The following is a 20932-nucleotide window of genomic DNA, read 5'->3' on the forward strand; positions in this document are numbered from 1 at the left end:
CATGCTCTACACGTTTAGTCGCTTATCAAAAGGATAAGAAATTCCTCATCTCTCAAAGTCAGTTATTGGTAAGCATGTCACATTATGATTTAAGAAAGAAATCTTTCAAGTGCAAAACTTAACCGTAGCTAGAGCAGGAAATATGCTTTTATAGCGTAGGGTATGTATAGGCACGCCCAGAGTAGATGATGGGAACTGCACTTCACGCTATATGCATGAGAAGTACTGTTGCACTTCTCTTGCCAGAGCACCTCGTTCCGCCCACACAGTGTCTCAGTGCCAGGCGAGGGAATTAATCCAGGTCTGAACTCATTTAACAGGAACAGTTAGAGTGGCTGGTGCTTTCCACGAAATCAAGAAGCAAATGATTGACCCTTGCAGCTTGTGGAGATGAAATTAGTCTCCAAGTAAGACATATGGTAGCACAAACGTTTTCTGTAACCTTTTGCTTTTTGCAACTTCACTTGCTACTATGTGCATAATTTAAAGAGAGGTGGGGAAACCGTGCTTCTCTGCTTCCCCAAGTAAATAAACCATTTTGAAACCCAGGAAGCAATTTTTTTTCCATCTATGAGTTTTGAAATGACCTTATTGTCTTGGACCACCACCAGGAAAGGATTTGAGGTGGGGTTTGCCAGGAAAACAAAACTAACACCAGTAACCTTCCCACATGACTGCATGAGTGGAGGCAGCCCCTCTTTCCCTGGTCTGTTCCATCTCTGGGTGAAATCCAGGAGGGTTGAAGGCTTGGTTGTCTCGTTTTTGCATGTTCTGTTTTTGTTCCTTATTTCTTACTGTCAGTGTTCGTTTCTCTTGTGTACACTGTGAAGACTCCCAACCTACTCTTTTTCACCCTTGTGTATTTACCACTTGTGGAGACTTTGCATAACTGTGGCTGATGTTAGTTTCAAATGGTGACACTGTAGATCGCAGTCTAATCCCATTTACATGGCGGTCAAAAAATGCAGAAATCAGCTGCTTCCTCATTCATACATTGCAGAAATTACCGTAGACAGATTGCAGTTGTATTCTCTACGCAAGGCAAGGATGCAGGATTGTTCTCGGGTGCCAGCTGGACAAGGATTTAGGCTCATAGACTCAAGTGGTGCAGTTGTCTAGTGCCACATTTGACCCACTTTTCAATGAATGGGCAAAAGGAAAACGTGGTAGGAGAAGAGAAGAGAGGTGACAGTCTGTCGTTGCACCACTGCTACTTCTGGGGTCCAGCACAAATTTAGTGCCCTCTGACCAGGGAAAAGTTTGTACTGCACTTTCATGGCTCTTCTCTCCCCACGTCAAAAGCTGAGCTGCCTCGAATTCAGCTTCACAGAGGGTTTGCTCAAATCTAGTTTCAACTGGGAGAAGCAGACTGTGTAAAACACTATCTGGTTTATTCTCTTCCTTTTCGGAAAAGTGTTCTGTGGGTGAAGTTGAAGTCAGTGGAAGTTGTCAAGCTCTAGCAAAGTCTACAGGGTTGCCGAAACCTGTAAACTTTACATCTCTGAACAAAAACGCGCCATTTCCCAAGTGAAGTATGGGAAGATTTTAGTTACTTGCCTTATCCTGCCCTCCAGTGGGCTCCGCTTGTACGATTTGGTGCTCTGACTGCTGGGCTGAGCGTGGGGCAGTGCGGTCCCAGGAGCGTGCAGGGCGCCCTATGGCTCAGACGTAACTGCTCAGCATCAGCACCCCACATAGTGAAAGCATAAGATCCTGCATCCCTTGCTCTGCAGCAGAGCGAATTCAAAGTGGAGCAAGTCTGGCACGTTTGGAGCCGTGCTGTCAGTAAGCTAAGCAGTGTCGTCACGAGGAGGATTCTTTAAGGATCCACCAAGCGCGGCTGGAACAGGCTGTTTTCTGCAGTGTGTCCAGTGGGCCCAGTGTAAATGGGAGACCCCAGGCATGTAGCACACCTTCATAATGCACTTTTGTTTTTCAGCCCCTCTTCCTGTAGGGAGGATGCATGTTCCAAGAGCATGAGTTTTTTCTCTAACCTTCTTACGACAACCTTTTCTCTTCAGCTACTGACACTGACTTATTATAGAGATGCTGATTCTGCTGAACTAAACCTCTCCCACTAAACCTCTTCCTCCTTTGTTTGGAACTACACACTAACCCGTTTTTAATTTTTCAGCTCTCTATCTGGATTGTATCTGCCTGATTAAGATCAATTAAATTCTATCTATTCATGGAGAAAGAAATGTCAAATATTCTTCACTAGGTATTGCACCTCTAGAACTGTTGGGTTTTAGCCCTAGGACTGGTCCGTGTTTTCTTATCTGAAGGGAATGTTTCTTGGAGCAGGAGCGTATTTAAACAACTGGGAAAAGAAAGAACCAGGATGTGGAAACTAGGCGATTCAAAATGAAGAAAGGTTTCAGCAGGGAGGGTAATTAGTCATTGGAATGGCTGCGTATAAAGTACAGCGGCAAATCTAGCTTATAAAAGCATTGTATCAGAAATGAGCGTCTTTACAAGGGATGGTCGTTCACATTTTAGTCTTGGTGATCAATCACTGGAAAAAAAAATCTAGGCTATATCAGATAAGAGGTCTGATTCTTTATTTACAGTATTACCTTATGACTTCAGCATCTGTTTGCCTAGTAATAATTCTCTTTCTGAGATGAGGATGGGAAAGAGTACCAAGGAGATGTTGATCTTGTACTGTCTAGTTATCAATGAAGCCACTCATCAAATCTGTTACAAATAAGGCAGAAGTCAAGCATTGCTGCTCATGAATGTTTTGGCAGTGTCAGGTGTCTCAGCATCTAGCAGAGTAAGAGGCCATGAACAGCCCAGTTGTTACTGGGAGTTTGCTTGTGTGGGGAAAATGAACGTAGAGCAGGACATTTGCTCCTGCTTTCATTTCACTGTTGGCTAGTAGTCTGGACGGTTATTCCAGTAATAGCTTCTTCATCTCAGTATTCGAAATCAAAGCCTATTCAGTGGTATTTTCTTTCAGGATTGAGGAAAGATAGGTAATAGTTTGGTTAACCTGGTGTTTTCAGTACGCCTAGGCGAGGTACCTCTGCTCATCAAGAACTCACCTGTTCACATTTATCTTTCACTGTAACGCATTCCCTGATTTCAGCATTCATAATTCCAGGAAAAACATGGGCTGGGAAGAGATTCTCAAATATACAGCCTCAGCTGGCAGCAGAGACAAAAATCCACCCCTTTGTCTGTACGATAGATGGCAAATGTGGCCAGCAGTTAACCACGAAATTCTCTTGTCCTTACTGAGGACGTGATGCAGTTGGCCCTGTACTGCGTGAACCCGGACAGCTCCAGAGGAGCACATAGCACCTCCCGTAAGATAAATATGGCACACGGCAATAGAACTTGGGCTGCTTCAAACTGCACTAGAGGTCCGTGCAAGGGCAGCTCCACGCTTACCTTGAGAGCCCTGCGTTTGTGCTTTCAACGTACAGTCACGGAGAAACCTGCTACATGTCGGGACGCAGAGCTTTTGTGTCCGCTCCTCCTGCCGTGGAAGCCTTGTCATGGGGATGTAGGCAAAAGCGAGGATTTGGAAAAGAGAAATACAGAAAAACATGGAAAAGCATGGCAAACAGGAGCATTCCATCTTTACATCTTTAAGAAAAGTTAGGACTTTGTGGGACACAAATGCATTTTACATTAAAGAACTGTGTATCCGTGGATCGTAATTACCTTTTTGGAACAGTTGGTGTGTTATCCTGCAAGGAAATGGAATTAATCTAAAATTACTGTTTCAGTCTAGGTCTTGGGGTTTTTTCATTGATGTTTCACCAAAAAAAAAAAAATTCCCCATGATTTCTTGCTTTGGAGGTGGAAGGGGAAGGGCTTCAAATTACTTCTGAAGATGAACTCTGAAAGTTATTGGAACGTTAGCCTTTGCTCTTGCCAGTCAAAACTGCATGTGCTTTCCATTAACAGCTGAATACAAATCCAGACAGAAGAGATTTAGAATTGAGAATGGTTTTTGGGCTGAAATACAGAAGCTCCTGTAAGTTTGCGTAGCTGGTGTTGCCTGCCAAAGTTAATACAACTGCTGACTTACTATTTATTTCCACTTTTAGTATAATACAGCAGAACTAAATTTTAAAAGTTTTGTTTTAGGCAATGGGCTGAACTTGAAGGTCACAACCGTTATTTCAGAGTCCTGGTTTTGTTCTCATTCGTTCAGGCTCTGAAGTCACAAACGTCACCGAGTTTTGGTCTTGTTCTCCTTGGGGGATACATTCAGAATTGGACATGTTTCAATTGTACATTTCACCACGCTTTGGGGCACATGTCAGCGTGTCTTCAAGAAAGCCTGTTGTCCAAATCCCAAGCAGCACTACCAGTAAAGACAAACGTGCTTTAGCAGAACCATAGCCACTTGAAGCTAGAATGGTAAGGTGTGTGCTCAGCATTAGCAGACCTGTACAGACTGTGGCTAAACGGAGGTGTAGGAGGTTTTTTTTTTTTTTTTTTTGCTTTTTAACGCCCAGCCACTTTAATAGATGTATAAAATTCTGGTAAGAATTAGGAGCCTGTAATGAGACCAGCCAACGTAGTGCAATTAATTTCAGGAGTTTGTTGGAAGTGCCAACTGCAGCTGATTTGTAAGCTTTAATTTGCAAATAATGGCAGTGTTGCTTTTGCTCAAATTACCCATAAAGAAATTGGGTAGATTAGCCTTTAGAGAATAACAGTTGAAATGGTCAGAAGTTCCTAAACAGTTTTTAAGCCCAGAATTCATGAGTGAAACACTGAGACTACAGCACAGAGCCGATAGTAAAGAAGTCAGTAAGTACTATAAAACAACCTGGCAAGCTTCAGCAAGATTTATGATAATTTTTCTCAAATCTTACGGACTTCCAGTAGCATTTAAGCTCCTGGGACATTTCAGAGCTGTAGAAATAATAGCTCAAGGTCCACTCTCAGATGAGCACTGGCGTAGAGGAACCTGTGCCTCTATCTTGCATAAAATGGAGCAAAGCGAGCATCCAGGCAATGACGAAGTTAGCAGGATCTGAGCTCTCCTGTGGTCCGTGTCATTTTTAAAAAAGAGACCAATGCTCTTTAATCATTTAAGTACTTTTTCTAATTTGATGCTTATGTCGTTGGGGTTGTTTGGTTGCTTGGTTTCTTATTCCATAAAAACAAATAAGCAGGTAGTAACGTCTCTTGCACAGTGCGTTCACAGGCTATCAGAGCACTTGAGAAACGATTGATCCCTGGGGTAGTACAAAAATGGAAGGAGGAAGAATGTCTCTTTATCAGTCTGCTGCAGTATTTCTGAAGTGGGATGTTGTGAATATACAATCAACCTGTGGATTTTACTTTTGTTAGAGGTGGTACAGGATGATTGCATGCGGGAGAGAGAATGCATCCTCTGCAGGTTGCTTGTGAAAGGTAGGGAGAAACTGGCGAGGAAAGGGCACTTCTTAGAGACACAGGTGTGAAAGGCTGTTGTTGTAAATCACCGTGCCCTGAAGAGGAGAATGAAATTTCAGTTTTTTTCTGCTGATGTCAGGGATGCAAATTGGGAAACGATGGCTTTTTTCTTTTTAAAAATGTACAGAAGAGCGAAAGGGTTCTAGTTCTCTCCAGCCTGTGTTCATTATTGCAATTAGATGCACCAGTGCAAACAGACTGAAAACAGAAACTGTTGCAATGCAGTACCACTTTTTCACACCTGCTTAAGCAGCCACAAACAGTGAGTCTCTGGTCCAGGGACTATAAAACCTAAACAGCATTCAAAGTGCAAACACAGGTCTGTACGACAACTATGATGTCCCTCATCAGTGATGCTCCCTTTTTCCGTGTTGCACAGGAGAATGCCTGTTTGCCATGTTCTGTAACTTGAATTTTCCAGGTTGTTTCACACAAGCATTTTTGAACAGAAAAAGCGAAGAATTGGGGTTTGCTCCAGGGTATCCTTGCAGAATGATTGGGTCTTTTTCACTTAGCCTCTGACTCAATTCAGGCACACACAGAAATGGTAAAGTACATCAGTGGAAACAAACTACCAAATTCAAGAAGTACTTGAGTCTTGCAAATACTTGTGTCTCTAGACATGCAGCGTCCTATGTGTCTGAGCCAGGGTAAGGCCACCACCCTGGCAGCTTAGCGTAGTGAAGTATTTTTCTGATTTTTGAGTGCTCTTTTCCTAATGAGTTTTTCACAAAGGTAAATCCACCATTGTTTCAGGGGAACCCAGTGCACCCAAACTGGAAGGTCAGATGGGAGAAGATGGAAACTCCATTAAAGTGAATGTTATCAAGCAGGATGATGGTGGCTCTCCAATTAGACATTACCTGATCAAATACAAAGCCGTAAGTATGACTGACACTCAAGCCTGATTTGTATGTAGTCTGTTCAGTGCTCAGGCTTTGTGATGCAAGCAGATACCTTGGCAGACAACCCTGAAGCTAAGATCTTGCAGGTAGGCCAGTAGAGAAGTACGTGCTGAGCAGGCATAGTGGAAGCGGACAGGATACGAGACATGCTATGCACAGGAGCAACTTAAAATATTTTGTCTCATTTTCTTTCCTTTCACTTTGATTATAAAAGATTATTTCTCCATTCTATCTTCTGTGGAACTGTCAGCATATGATAATTACGTACACTTAGGGGTTTTTTTCGTTACATATGCTTCTGAGACAGGATTGCCAGCAGCAACTGGAACGAGGCCAGAGGCTCATAGTGTAGAGCATTGCCCATATTCAGAGGTGTGTCTAACCACAGCTTTCAATTGGTCATTAAAACTGTCACGTATTATTGAGTAACAGGTGCTTCAATACCAAATTTTTCTCCAGATTATAGAATAAAACATTCAGCGTCAACAGTTTAGACCCAAATAATAAGGTAAGAGATGCTATTGGAAGCAACTCCCTTTTAGGGCTAACTAAATCAGATCTCATTTGTAATTGACCTGCACTGTGGTTCTTCACAACCATCATTTTGTGCTTTTTGGGTTACCAAGAGCTTCTTAGAATGGAGAGTGTCTTTGGAGTAGCAAAAGGATTATTTAGTGTCACAGAACCATAAATTCCAGCAGAGATGAAGCAGCTTGTTAGTCCACTCCGCTTGCCCCATAGCTACCTATGACTACCTTGGAAATAGCTTTTTCAAATAAGTGCAAGCAAAGTGGACATCTGGATTCCCTGAAAAATTGGAGTAGGAATTATCAAAGTTGATAGTTTTATGCCCCTTTTAAAATCTTTCTTACACAGTGCAGAGTAGAACGGTCATGATAAGCTGTGCCAGCCCCCTGGTAAGAGGTCAGTGTGTCCTGCAGATGATAAAAATTTGATACTCAAAGGCATGTAAGAACATGCTTAAAGTGCTTTGTGGAGCAGAGACGTACAGAAGTTGCAGCTTTTCTCCTCTGAAATTGAAGTAGTCTCATGATGTGACAAAGACGAGAGGGAGAATTGACAGATTCAGCCGTGGTAATACTGCAGAAAACAGATTTCTGAGCAGGAAAGAGACTGCCTCAGCATCTCTTGTCCTGTCCACTTAGAGCCATCAGCAAATGTTGTTTTGCACCTTGGAATTACCTGAGAAGCATGTGCCTTCTGTAGAAGCCTCCCCACTTTTCCATTTGTTAGTTAGCTATTACCTTGTTCGCAAAGCTGGCTGCTAACATTGTGCTGTATGTTTTGCATCTCTGCCTGCCTTGTTGCTGTTCTGCAGAAGCACTCCTCAGAATGGAAACCAGAGATCAGACTTCCTTCTGGCAGCGACCACGTCATGCTCAAGTCTCTGGACTGGAATGCAGAGTACGAGGTTTATGTGATAGCTGAAAACCAGCAAGGGAAGTCCAAACCAGCTCACTACGCTTTCCGAACGTCTGCTCAGCCCACTGTCATCCCAGGTACGGCAGTCATAAGCTTTACCATTGTTTTCTGCTTCCAATTAATGCAATGGTGCTGCATCTTTTAATGTGCCTGAGTAACCCTGACAACTTGCTTGCTTAAAGCCATTATCATAATTGGTTACCCATCCAAAGCTTAGTTTTTGCCACGTACATACGTGTACTGCAGTCCCTGTTACCGTATGTACAGCATTAGCAGTACACGGGCAGGAATGCTGCACAACCACCCTGTCTGACTGTTCACAGGGAACCTTGGCTTTTTGTATCAGGGTAACGGGATTACCAGATGAGAAAAGCAGTGGACAGAAAAATGCTTTCTGAAAACAGGATCCCCAGCTTAAACTGAAGCAGAAGAGCTCTCTGGCGCAATGCTTTTCACGATACAGATTTCCCTTCCAAACTTGCTTGGTGCTTGCTTACTGCCCGTTTGTCCATCCAGTTCATCCTTCTTTTATTTATTTCTGCGCAGGTATAGTAACGCACAATTTAAAAATACAAAACAAAACAAAAAAAGAACTTCAGGGGTGAAATTGCTGGACCACCTGTGAATTGAAGTTCTGATTGCTTTAGGGCAGATGGACGAACTTCAGCTGGACTGAAGCTGATGTATCAGCCACCTCCTGACTGCGCAGCCCAATTTAAGCATATTCTTGCCAAGATTGGTGCTGACAGTCTGTGCTGAAGGGAGTGATTTGATTTCATTCTGTCCTCTAGATTCTAACTCAGTCTCACGTTTTCCTTAGAACGATCAGAAAGTTTTCATCAGTGTTCACCTTGCACTGAGACTTCAGTCCTTAAGCTGCCCCTATTCCTGTGCTGTCTGAAGTAAACAGCTGAGAGCTCGTGCGGTTGCATGCCAAAACTCCACTGGATTAAGTCAGATAGCGTTGTTGGACATACAAAGGAGTGACCTGGGTGGTTGGGGCTCGACAATGTTTGTGGCAGGGAAGATGAGGGTAGGGAGAGTGAGGGGAAATGGGGCATAAGGGACTGGGACGTGTGTTTGAACAGGGCTGCAGTTTTGGTTGGAAGAATACTCAGTAACTCATTAAGCAACTTACCCTCTGATTCTCATTTTCAGCAGCACTACTACTTACTACCCTCGCATATTTGAAGGACAACTGTGACTAATGTGGCAGGGGAAGGTGGGGAGTATTTGGCAAAGCGTGCCTTAATGGTATTTCAGACCAGAACAGTCAAATGCAGTAGGCTGGAACAGCGAATAGATGGTTCCTTTACGCTCTTGTATATCTCCTCAGGGAAAAGTTACAAGCACTGATAAACATTTTTGTTCTTCCACACTCCTTGGTTGCAGCCAGTGATGCTTTCTGGTGCTGGTATTTTCTCTTAGACTTTGTTACGTGCTCCAGTGGGATGCCAAGAGGTACCTGGGACAGCTGGGATGATTTGCGCAGGTCTAATAGCAATCTTGGAGAACTCTGTTTCCTGTGCGATATACAGTTCGTGCTGTAGTCTATCGCATGTGAGGAGCGATGAGCACAGCTGTCACCGAGCCCTTTAAATGCAGCAGAAACATGGGCAAGGACTTCTTAAAAGGATGGGAATTCTTGAAATATCCATTTTGTTTTCATGGGTGTAATTTCTTTGGCTTCTCTGGAATTACTATGTGAAGCACAGGAGGAGTCAGTATTTGAGTTTGCTGCTTACAGTGTTGCGCTTGGAAATGTTGGAAGCACGTAGAAAAGCAGTTGTTCTCAAACTGCATCTTGCTGCAGGGCTGACCCAGCAGATGGACGCAGCTGATCCTTAGGAAGAACGTGCCTCGGTTAAGGAGCAAGTAGAGCACTGTGCAGTGACATGGTTACTGCTGCCGATGCTGGATTGGTGACTCAGTTTCTCTAGCTTTTTTGTCTTCATTCTGTACAGAGCTTCGGCTTACATTAGGCCTTTCAAGGTATTTCCAGATCCTTTGGTTCCCTGAGCTGTACTCCAAACTAATCATGTTTGGCACAATACTTCAGGAGGGCAGGGTAGTTTTTTCTGACATGGCCTCTCTGGAGATGAAGGCAGCTATGCCCAACTGCAGTAGGGAAGAGGCTCTGTCTACCACTTTGCTTTAGCATCTCTTGTTTTCGTAGAGTTTAGCTTGTGTTTTGATTTCGAAATGAGCTAGATAAGCAAAGCCAGAGCCAAGACCTTTAAAATAGCATTGCTGTGCTTGACAGTAACAGCTAGATATTTTATGCAGACTAAATGTATGTTTATTGAGTAGAGTCCTTTGTAGGACCATCATCTGTAGAATTTTCACAGTGTTCCTAAAGTGGATGGAAGGATAAGAGTATTGCTGAAAAGAATAATAATTGCATTACAGTAGTTCGCAGGCAACTAGAAGGCCGAATGGAAGTCAGCCCCGTATTCTTGAGTCCATCTTGCCTCTGAGGTTTTGCTCACCTGGATCTGTTATCCAAATCCTTGGTACAGCAGGCTTTGGGGGAAGAACTTGGACAGGCAGGTGGATGGTCTGCTCCGCAAAAGCTTTTGTTTTCTTTATTTGTAAAAGGCAGTGTTGTCCTTTCAAATACCAGCCAGCCATTTTCTCGTGTTGATCACTGAGCCTTCTGTTCCATCATTTTTAATCTCATTTGCTTGCTAACCCCGTAAGCCCTGACCCGGACGCTGCTCTGCGGCTTTGGACATTGCTGAGCTTCTGAACCTGACCCTTTTGTCGGTGTGAATGTGCTAATGCTATCCTCTAACCTTTAGCCATTTTAATTTACTAAAATAAAGAAACCTTTGATTCTTATGTTTTCTATATTTATGACCTAATTTTTTTTATCTATTTTTCTCTTTCTCTCTTTCTTTCTTTCTTCCTCGTCCTTTCTTCCCTCCCCTCTCCCCCTTATTCCTTTCCTATGTCTGTCGTCATACATGTCACCTTGGATCTCACGGGACACATCCACGCTTGCCACATGCACCAAATTTGCTTTTTAAACAACCATATTTTCCCCTCCTGGGAACCATTGTCTGGCACCTGCAGCGACCTTGGGAAGTCCATCAACGTCGTCCTCCTTTGTTTCATTGCTTCTTTCTGCAGTGACTCTGCTTTTGTTCTGTTAGAAACTTAAAATAAAGCAATATTTGCTTGAAAAGGCCTGGGTCCCGCCAAGGTGTGAAAGCAGATAACTTTGTTTCAGAGGATCCTGTCAGTTCAGGAGGAAACAAAAATCTTTAATTTGAAAGAGTTAATATTTTGTAATGAGGAAAAATGGTCTAAGCCAAGTGTTTTAACAATTTTTTGTTACTTGTAATGAATTTGTCCTTTTTAATGGATGTAAAGGAAGATATTTTTGTTTGCTTGCTTTTTTTTTGTCATAAGAAGGTACAATATTGAAAGCCTTTTAAAAACAAACAAACGAAAAAACCCCATGCAAACCGATCTTTACTGATTTGTCCACACATCTGGTGCTGATCACCACTGTGTTGTGCAAAACTTCTCTAAAGCCTCACCCACAAATGTAACCTGGCAGACTGAAAAAGGAAAGAAAAGGAAAGAAAGCTGTTGCTGGCCCATATTTCTCTGTGGGCTTCTGCACATGGGTTCGAATTGATGGCCATCAGAAAGTTTTCCTGACGTGGTGGCCTGAATATAAACATCTCGTGGGAATTGCACTGAAGACATTTCTTTCTTTCCCCTTCTGTGTGGTTCAGTCCTTGGGACTTCATTGGCCCCTTGTGAGCAGTCAAATATCTCCTGACCCATAGCGGATCTCTGGGGCGTAATGCAGCCCAAGAACATACAAGTTTGCAATGGATGCTTGTCTAACGTCTTCTGGTCCTCCACTTACTGTATTACCAACTTCCTAGAGAGATCCTTTTTTTTTTCTTTGCCATTTTAACAGGAAGGATTAGCTTGGATCAAGTGACCTGATGATCTAAATGATTATTATTACTGATCCTTAATGATATTCACGGTTAACTGTGCATGTGACGCTGTCAGACAGGATTAATCCATGGTGTAAATATGCAGCTTTGTTACCGAGTTCTGTGTATTGCATTTTGATGAACAAGTTTCAGGTGACTTTCTTCTTTGCTGTTTTTATTCAAAAAGAACAACAAAACAACAAAACCCTGTGCCCCTCATGAATTGTCTTTGGCGATGGGAAATCCATTCGGATGTGTTGCCCTTCTAAAAAGGGCTCTCTCTCCATCTAGGTCTCTTTCTCTGAAAGTGGGCCTGGGTTTGAAAAGAATGAATTGTTGATGTAGTTATTGAGCTGTCTGTATTGAACGTCTCAAATTCTGTCAGTTGTCCAGGATGGGATTAATCTTTCTGACAAAGAACAAACCCTGCCTTCAGTCTTGTCTAACTATGCATTTTATGCTCTGCACATAAGACTCTGCTGTGTTCATTCAGACCTTGTTCATGATAATTTGTGAACTTCTTGTCTGTCGAAATTATAAATGAAAACTTTTTGCAGGCATCGCACACAAAAGCATGTGGATTTCTTATTTAAACAAACAAAAAAAACCCACGAAAATGCAACACATTCTTGCTTCTGGTATTCTACAGCGTAGCAGACTTGTTTGATCTCTTGAGTTTACACCTTAGCGTTACTGAAGTACAGCTCAAGTAAATGTAATTCTGAGTAATTCTAAGTCGTGTGAACTTCCACCTAGCTGAGTTTAAGCTCATCTGTAGATCTGACGCCAGCTTGTCCTGTGGCTTTCTTTTTTATCCACAGACAGAGGTTACTAGGTGAGAGTAAGCATCCAACTCAGAGAATTAAAATGATCTTGCCTAAACTATTAGTGTTCGTAACTGTTGGGTGAAGAGAGAGCACCGCCTCCAGAAGCCATTCTTCCTATTCAAGACTTTGGAGGTGCATTACCCTCCCATGGGCTGCTCCCTTTAGTGACTAAGCGAAGCCCAGATCATTTACATGGCTCAAGTTACTTGAAATGAATCCCCTATTGAGCTGAAAATGCAATTGATATAGAAAATAAGCAAAAAGAGCTCCCATCCCTGTGCTTGCAAAAATAAAGAGCATAAGTGGTATTTTCACCTCTTGTTTATGTGGGTTGTAACATGTTAGATCCTTGAGGTCTGACAGTCAAAACTGGACAAGATTCCAGGTCTTGTTCTTGGTGTGAACAAAGTTTTTAAAAGCTTGCAGAAAAGCCAATGCTATTTTTGTGGACTCGGAGATGAGACAGAGATTCAGATCTGGACCCAGAAGAGGTTTAAGCACTCAGATTTTCAGCACACGTACAATTTTGCAAGTAAATGTTCTGGGGGAATAACTCATACCTACAGGAGGGCTTTAGAAGAGGTGCTTCCATGTGTGTGTGATGAACTGCAGAGCTTTGCAGGATCTTACTTGGCCCATGGGATTCCGGCACCTGTATTCCCGGTTTGTTGTTAAGTTTCTACATTTTTACAGAGATGCATTTTATGTACAGAGACGCTTTTTTCGTATACTTAATTGTTTGGGGGCTCCAGCAAACTAGTTAGAGATATTAAGAGTCTAAATGTTAATTTGATTAAATACTAAATCATTTTAGCTGTAGGGTGGAACGAGTGGTTCTTAAAATATTTGTAGATCAGTGGAATTTAATCAAATGCACCGGTCCCTGAAGCTGAGTAATATACTCCATGCTTCCTGCATTTTATAGCAACAGCAAAATTCCTTTACGAAATGCACAGACAAAGTAGGTTAGCGCCGACAACATGAGGTCTATAAGGATTCTTATATTACTCTTACTGCTAGTCTGTGAAAGGTTTGAAATGTCAATTTGTGTCGTGAATTAGAATTTATGAGACCAGAACTAGCAGAGGAGATTTGAAAGTTAATGAAAATCGCAGGGTTTTCTTCCCAGCCTAGAAAAGAAGCAATTCTGGGCCCAAGTCAATTGCAGGAAATTAACTTGGCCCAGTTTCATTGTCTGAAATACAAAACCTGAGAACAGTGCAAAAAGAAGGCCATTCCTCTGCAGATCTGCCCTTACTCTCCCTGTACTCTTCTGCCTGGCTGCCTTTCCTCTTGCAGCTACTCGTGATCCCTTGGGCCAGAGGGTCGGAGCAGGAAAGATAGGATTTGGAGGAGAAAGGAGGGAGATCTCTACCCATTCGGAGCTGTCCTCTGGGTGTTTAGAGACAAAGGAGTTATTTGTAGCTATCGTAGAAGAAACCAAATCTTTGTAAACAGAAGTGCTCGGTGGTTTTTATGGCCTTATGCAGTGGGTTCCAAATGTGTGGAGCTGGTCAGTGCCCCACCGGGTTTCAGCAGTTCTTCGGGACTGCTGTCCTGCAGCACTTCATGCTGAAGAGCCACTGACAGCACGTTCAGTATCACTTGGGTGTTCTTCGTGATGAGTTTGTGGGTTGGCTGCAGATCATTTCCTGTGGTTGCAAGACAGCAGCAGTCTCTGTTAGAAGTGTATCCGCGTGCTAACGAAACCAAAAGGACCCCTGAGGAGACTTGGAATTATTTTGTAGTTATATGGGAGCCCTCCTAGCGTAACATTAGAAAAGGTTTATGCTCCTGCTTCCTAAATACAAAAGGGCCCTAAGAGAGATTGGAATTAGATCGCTTGGATGGGACCTACGAAGATCATTGAGTCCAACTGCCTGACTACTTCAGGGCTACCCAAAAATTCAAGGATTTTGCTGAGGGCGTTATTTAAGTACTTCTGGAACACTGACAGGCGTTGGGCATCAGCTTCCTCACAAGGGAGCCCATTGCAGTGTTTGACCACCCTCACAGTAAATAAATTCTTCTTCATATCTGGTCTGAAGCTCCCCTGGTGCAGCTTTGTGCTGTTCCCATGTGTCCTGTAACCCATTCCAAGAGAGGAGGTATCAGTGCCTCTGTCTCCACTTCCCCTCCTCAGGAAGCTGCAGAGCAATGCGGTCACCTCTTGGCCTTATTTTCTGCAGACCTGCTAACCCAAGAGTTCTCAGCCTTCCTCACAGGACGTGACTTCCAGCCCTTTTACCGGCTTTGTTGCCCTCCTCTGGTCGCTTTCAAGGACTGTAACTGCCTTTTCGGATTGCAGAGCTCAGACCTGCATGCAGTATTCAAGGTGAGGCTACACCAGCACTAAATACAGCTGGAAAATCACCCCTTTGGGCCAGCTGGCCATGCTGCATTTGCACCCCAAAATGCAGTTTGCCCTCTTGGCTGCCAGGACACCCCGCTGGCTCACGTTAAGCCTGCTGTCAGCCAGCACCCCCAGATCCTTTCTGCAGGGCTGCTCTCCAGCCGCTCAGCTCCCAGGCTGTGCCTGTCCCCCGCGTTGCTCTGAGCTAGGCGCAGCACCCGACATTTACCCTTGTTGAATTTCGTCCCGCTGATGATTGCCCAGTGCTCCAGTCGATCTGGATTCCTCTGCAAGGCAGAAGGAAAGACAGCAGGGCTCATCTTGGATACAAACTGTTGGTTATATTGTTTTCAGCAGATCTCTGGCAGTTATATATAGTATTCAGTGTCTGAAGCTTTGCTTTTTCATGGGTGCTTAGAGTCGCAAAGAAAATCAGTGGCATAACACAGAACTGATGCTAGGCTTGAACATCTGTATCTGTTGTTACTCATGGAAGCATGTTTTCTCAATTATATCTAACCTTTGGTGTGGGGAAAGCCTTGCAGGTTATCTGGTAGCATGTGCCTGTGGTTTGGACAAGATCCATAAAACCTCCGATAGCTGCAGCAGTTTCCAGGCTTTCTGTTTGTAAACCTGTAGGGTTTTGTTCACGTTCCATTTGCAAGTGTTTTCAGTGCCTCTCAAGAAAGCTAGGGAAGAGCAGAATTGAGGCTGCAGATCAAATCATGGAGCCATCACTGGGCCTTGGAGTACAAGTCTGGCAATTTCTCCATTGCACACGTTGCAATTAGCAAGATCAGTCATTTCGTGGGGCCTGATACTCACTGGTGTGGTTTGGTTTTGGTTTTGTTGTGGGTTTTGCTTGCTTTTTTTGCAAAGCAGAGAGTCTCCTGCCCTTATGGATCTTCATGCTTGCCAAGGGCTATCAGAGACCCAATACTCTGCTTCCCAAACATGAATCACAGAAATGCACAAACATTTCTGTGCACAAACACGCAGATGCAAACAGGAGAACCTGCTATTGTCATTTTGTGTGGAGCGGCAAGTGTTACTTGGAACAGGAACCATTTTTCATCCATTTTTGCTTTCTCTTACTAATCCTAAATAGCAAGGTGAGTATTCAGACAGCCTGTTCTGCAGTAGTGCTTAGTAATCTCCATAACACCTCTGGTTAGGAAGTAAAGCAGATATGTGCAACCGTGTTGGTAGAGGAAGACATGGCGTTCTGCTCTTGTGGGAATTTCTGTAAAAATTTCATACGTTATTTCTAGCCTGAGCTCATCCACCTTCTGTTTCCAGCTTTTGAAATTTGTTGTATCTTTTCTCGAATAAAGTGCCTTATTGTATGTGCCGTTCTGCTGCATTTAGGTATTTTTAGGGTTACGCTGACCTAGTTCATTCCTGCACATTTCTTTTGTTAAGTTATATTGGCTGAGTTTCCGAAGTCAGTCCTGTTTTATTTTTTTTTTAATTTCCCTGACTAGCCTTATTCCTCAGCACTGGTAGTGAACAGCAACTATTGATACTCCTGATTTTTTCCCCATTAGTCATACCCGTGCCCCAGAGAACTGTACTTTCATCTCTCGCTCCTTGCGTCCCTGCTTATGTACGTGCTGGGTATTGTCAGAAGTGGAGTGGTAAGAGGCCAGCCCGCCTTCCCTTGGGAATGCCTCAACCTTTTGATCTCCTGTGGTACAGCAAACTGTGCCTCCTGCCTGGGGAAGAAGTCGGTTCCATCCCGTTAATGTAAAGCAGCTTGCCCAAGTCCCATACGATGTGCAAACACTAAATCACTTGAAAAAAAACATTACTGAACTGCCTGCTGAGGAGCCAGAGGTGGTGGCTGTGCTCCAGAGACCGAGGCTGGTTGCCCTGGCTTGGGTTTGCAGTCCTCACCGATCCAGTGGGTCATGTGCGCTGGGCTGCAGCGTGTGGGCAGTGTAGCGATAAGGCTATCCGTGTGATCTATGCCACGGAACATTCCTGACCTAAGAGACTTGTAGTTGATACTGACAGGCCTTAAAAAGCCGGTGCAGAATGGAGGCCAAGAGTAGGAATCTTGTTTGAATGAAATTCTCCAGAAGACGGTTTCTGTCACGTGAGAAGATTGCCTCTGTGTCACTCCAGCAGCGGTGGCCTGGGATGAGGTAGACTTGGGAGGTGCAGTGAGAAAGTAGGTGTAGCTCACGGGTGATGCTTTCCCTTGTGCGTCTTTAGTAGCATGACAAGGAGCTCGTTCCTGGAAAGATGTAGATGAGAAGTTTGACACATCCTTAGTTTTTCCTCCAGGAGCTGCTGGGAGTGGGATCGTGTTACCTATTGAATAATCCATGAAAGAATACCGAATGCGTTAGAAGACCAAATGTGTGTCCCCCTGGCTTCCTGCATGTACCACAGGTTCATCCATTCATTTAATTATGCAGCTCCTTGCAAGGTGCTGGCCGGGGCTGGTCTGTAGCACAGACATTCTGCCAAGCATTTAAAGGACTTGTGATGGAAGTGTCAGCGTTGGGTGCCTCAGAGTGACTTCTAGATACAATAAAATAAGCAAAAAACTTTTCCTGTTGGAGTCTGGTTTTCTCAGTACACGTTGGTGTTACAAAATGAAACAACACCTACCTACCTGGTGCTAAGGACGTCCCACCTCCTGGTTTTAAGTAATAAAAGAACAGCAACAGGAGTGACCCTCTTTGTGAGAGCCCTGGAAGTAATCTCTCCACGTGCCAAAGTCAGCATCGCTTAGCCTCACAGGTCAAGGGGTGCTTTGCAGGGCTCTTCAGCAGAGAAGAGATTCCGAGTGGTTGGGGGTTGTGACATCCAGTGGTGAAAATGTATGAGAAGTAAAGAGAATCGCGTCTTAATTGAACGAAAAATAACAGGTTCCAAGGACAATGATGAGCGTGCTGGTCCCGTTCAGCTGTCTCTGCAAACATCAGCGATAAGCTCTGTGACATGCACAGGCCTTTGCTCACTGCACGGTCCCGTAGCGAGGCGCAGGGTACGTGATGGTTGAAACCAGCAGGCTTTTTGGGGTGGCTCGGTACATCTGCTCGGTGCTGAACTGCCTGAGAGCCAACAGCCGAATCTCTGCCCGCAGGTCGGCTTGGGAAGAATCACTGAATAAAACAAGTGGAACAAAAAGTAGTTTGTGCTTAGGGCGTGCTAGCAAGAGGCTGGGAAGCCCCAGCTGACAGCATTCAAGGCCATTCTTATTGGTTCTGTGACAATCCAGTGCTTTGCCAGGATTAACTTACGTTTATCTGCTCCTGTTTCTAAGGAAGTAGTTGGCATTTGATAAGCAGGTAGGAAGTCAAAACCACTTGTCAGAAGGTTAGTCCTGTATGGGCAACCCCGTGTGTTATCCAGGCTTCCTTCAGCACCCCTCAGCTGCTGGCATTTTGTCTACTGGAAAAGGCAAAGGAGTTTTTTCTGTCTCACAGCTGAGGAAACGTGGTGGAGGTTGGGTTTTGGCACAGGCAGCTGCTGTGACCAGGACGGTGTCAACAGAGTGACAACTTGCCTGCCTTTGCCATTTGCTTCCTTAGAAGGTTGCTTGGGCCGTTGGCTGTACCTAAGCCAAAATATTCGTAGAGCATTCACTGGTCGGCTCAGCAGTCTGTGGACTAGGCGTGAACAGCTTGTGACTACTCTCTCGTTTCTGGTTCGCTTCTGGATAGCAGGGTCTTACCGGAGGAAGGGGTGCGCCTCCTCCTTTGGCCTGTTCCCTATACCCTGATCCTGATATCCAGTCATTTCTGCTGTCACCTCCTATCAGGAGAGGAGATAATAAGAAAGTAGGAATACACAAAAGAGAAGTCAAATGCACAGTAAAAGTCATCTCCCCCTCCTGAAGAGACCAACAGAACCTGAGGCCATGCCTCTCGCAGAGCCTAAGGCCCCAAGTAACACCGCCCAGCTGTTTGAAGCTGCTTGTGATACTGCAGATAACAGTGTCTGTAAGTTCTGAGGCTTGTCGGGGGGTGAGGTTTGACGTGGGGTTTTAGATTTTTGTCTCAGGAGCAGCTCCTCCTTTAGGTACGTATTGGAATATCACTCAGCAAAGGAGGGTATTGTTATATTGCAAACCACAACCAATTCATAGAGTATGGAGAGTTTCCTTCAGGAAGGGGTCAATTCTTGCTAGGATAGCACAGTCCTGTGGGCCTGGTATGCTCCGGACTGTGGTAACCTTCTGCAGGTAATGTTTTAGCTAGTAAGAGAGAAATGAATAACCAAACGGTTATTTAAGTGTCCTTTCTTTAATGCTGGTCGGGGAAGCTGGCAGGGGAAGCTGCAACCAGGCAGCACCACAGGCAGCGTTATCGGTGCTTGACCTGCACAGCACCGTGCCCAGATGGTGTTTCCTGACCTGGTTCTAGAGGGCTCGCTCCTGCAGCCGTGCAGAATTGCCCTGGCTGTTGTAAATTTGGAGGTTTGCCTTGTACAAATGTCTCACCTTTGTATTCAAATACTGAAATCATCGAAGATTGTAAGTTTCGGATAGCAGCATGAGTTTGGGCCCAATTCTCTACTGCAGCGCATGTGACCATGCATATCTTGCCTGTGGGTTTTGCTGCTTATTGCCTGGCTGCTGCCTTAAAGAATCGCTTCAGATTTCATTGGTACAAATCGTACTCTCACGACTGACCTGCTGAGGAGCCTGCTGGCACCGGTCCCTCTGTGCTCTGAGGCAAGCACGTGCCTCTCACGGGGGCAGGGGAAGTGGAGGATGGATCTGGGGTTTAACCTGGAGCTTTCCTTAGGGAGCCACTAGTTCTTCTCGTCAGGGTGATCCGCCACCACCGGGTTGTTTCAAGCACCCCACTGAATAAGCTAGCAGACCTTCCCAGCCTGCAGTTGTTAGAGCAAGGCGAGCAGAAGGGAGAACCTCGGCGAGTCTGGTTCCTCCAGCAATTTCGTTTACTTCCTGGAGTGAGTCCCGGCTTTGCTGCATGCCTTGCTCACATCCCTGAACCCTGAGAGACGCTGATCTGTCCCTGCCAGGGGCCGCTCTTTGCCTCCTTCATGCTGACGAAAGTTGGTCTCAGGTGGCAGAGCTCATGAGTCCCTGGTCACACAAGAGCTTGCTTGGGACCAAGAATATGTGGGGAGACAGGCAGCAGCTTTGCACGACCCCTGTGAAAACGAAGCTTGTGCGCTGCATAGCTGGTTGCACCGCGTTCATTTGTGCCACGTAAGGGGCTAGTCGACCTTCAGGCCTCGCTGGTGTTTATCAGCTTTCTGCGTCCCACCAGCGCACGTCACGCTCCAGAGCCTAGGCTTCGCTTCCAGCTATGACACTAGTCCTGTTCTGGCTGACAGTGGCAGTCGCTGTGTGCCCCAGGCACAGCCTTCGCCTGGGGGAGGTGGTGAAGGAGAGCAGGAGCAGTTCAGAGCTCCAGCTGGGTGTACGCTGCAGCAGAAGAGTTCTCTGTAGTCTGCTTTCCTGGCTTTAGTCCAGCGGAGATTAGATAAGCCCCATCAGGTCCCAGTGAATCTGTCTTTTCAGGTAGGTTGTCCTGCATGTCTAAAGGATAAAGTACTAATTATAACACGTGGCTGCTAGGGAAAGAGTGCATGCCTTCTAAGTTTCCCATGCTTGCAACCTAAGTATTGCCAAATCTGAGCCATAGCTAGCCCCAAGTCGCCTTTTTCTAACTATGACGCCTTCTTTTTTCTCTTTTGGTCTCTAAAGCCAGCACTAGCCCTACATCAGGCCTTGGGACTGCTGCCATTGTAGGCATTCTCATTGTTATCTTTGTGCTGCTCCTGGTGGCTGTGGATGTCACCTGCTACTTCCTGAACAAATGTGGCCTGCTGATGTGCATTGCTGTCAACTTATGTGGCAAGTCTGGACCAGGAGCCAAGGGCAAAGACATGGAGGAGGGCAAAGCCGCCTTTTCGTGAGTACTGCTATCACTTCTCTTACTCCTTCCGTTGAGCAATGTGTCCCAGCAGCAACTCCAGAAAAGAAACTGTGTTTCAGGGAGTTCTGGCTTTCCCATCTCTGCTGGGAGGGTA

General features: G+C 44.8%; 1 protein-coding gene across 3 annotated transcripts in view; it reads left to right on the forward strand.

Moving 5' to 3' along the window:
- NCAM1 (neural cell adhesion molecule 1) overlaps nt 1–20932 on the forward strand; it is a 111740-nt gene that overhangs the window by 84323 nt on the left and 6485 nt on the right. For 2 of the 3 annotated variants that reach the window (XM_050715040.1, XM_035555698.2), the window contains 3 exons: nt 6181–6305; nt 7669–7849; nt 20607–20814. In XM_050715040.1, the coding sequence (XP_050570997.1) occupies nt 6181–6305; nt 7669–7849; nt 20607–20814 (514 nt within the window). Of the gene's footprint in view, nt 1–6180; nt 6306–7668; nt 7850–10847; nt 12181–20606; nt 20815–20932 lie in introns of those variants that run through there. The other variant, XM_035555696.2, reaches the window with a different exon arrangement.

Source organism: Cygnus atratus, chromosome 22 (assembly GCF_013377495.2).
Source record: "Cygnus atratus isolate AKBS03 ecotype Queensland, Australia chromosome 22, CAtr_DNAZoo_HiC_assembly, whole genome shotgun sequence".
In the NCBI taxonomy this organism is placed as follows: domain Eukaryota; kingdom Metazoa; phylum Chordata; class Aves; order Anseriformes; family Anatidae; genus Cygnus; species Cygnus atratus.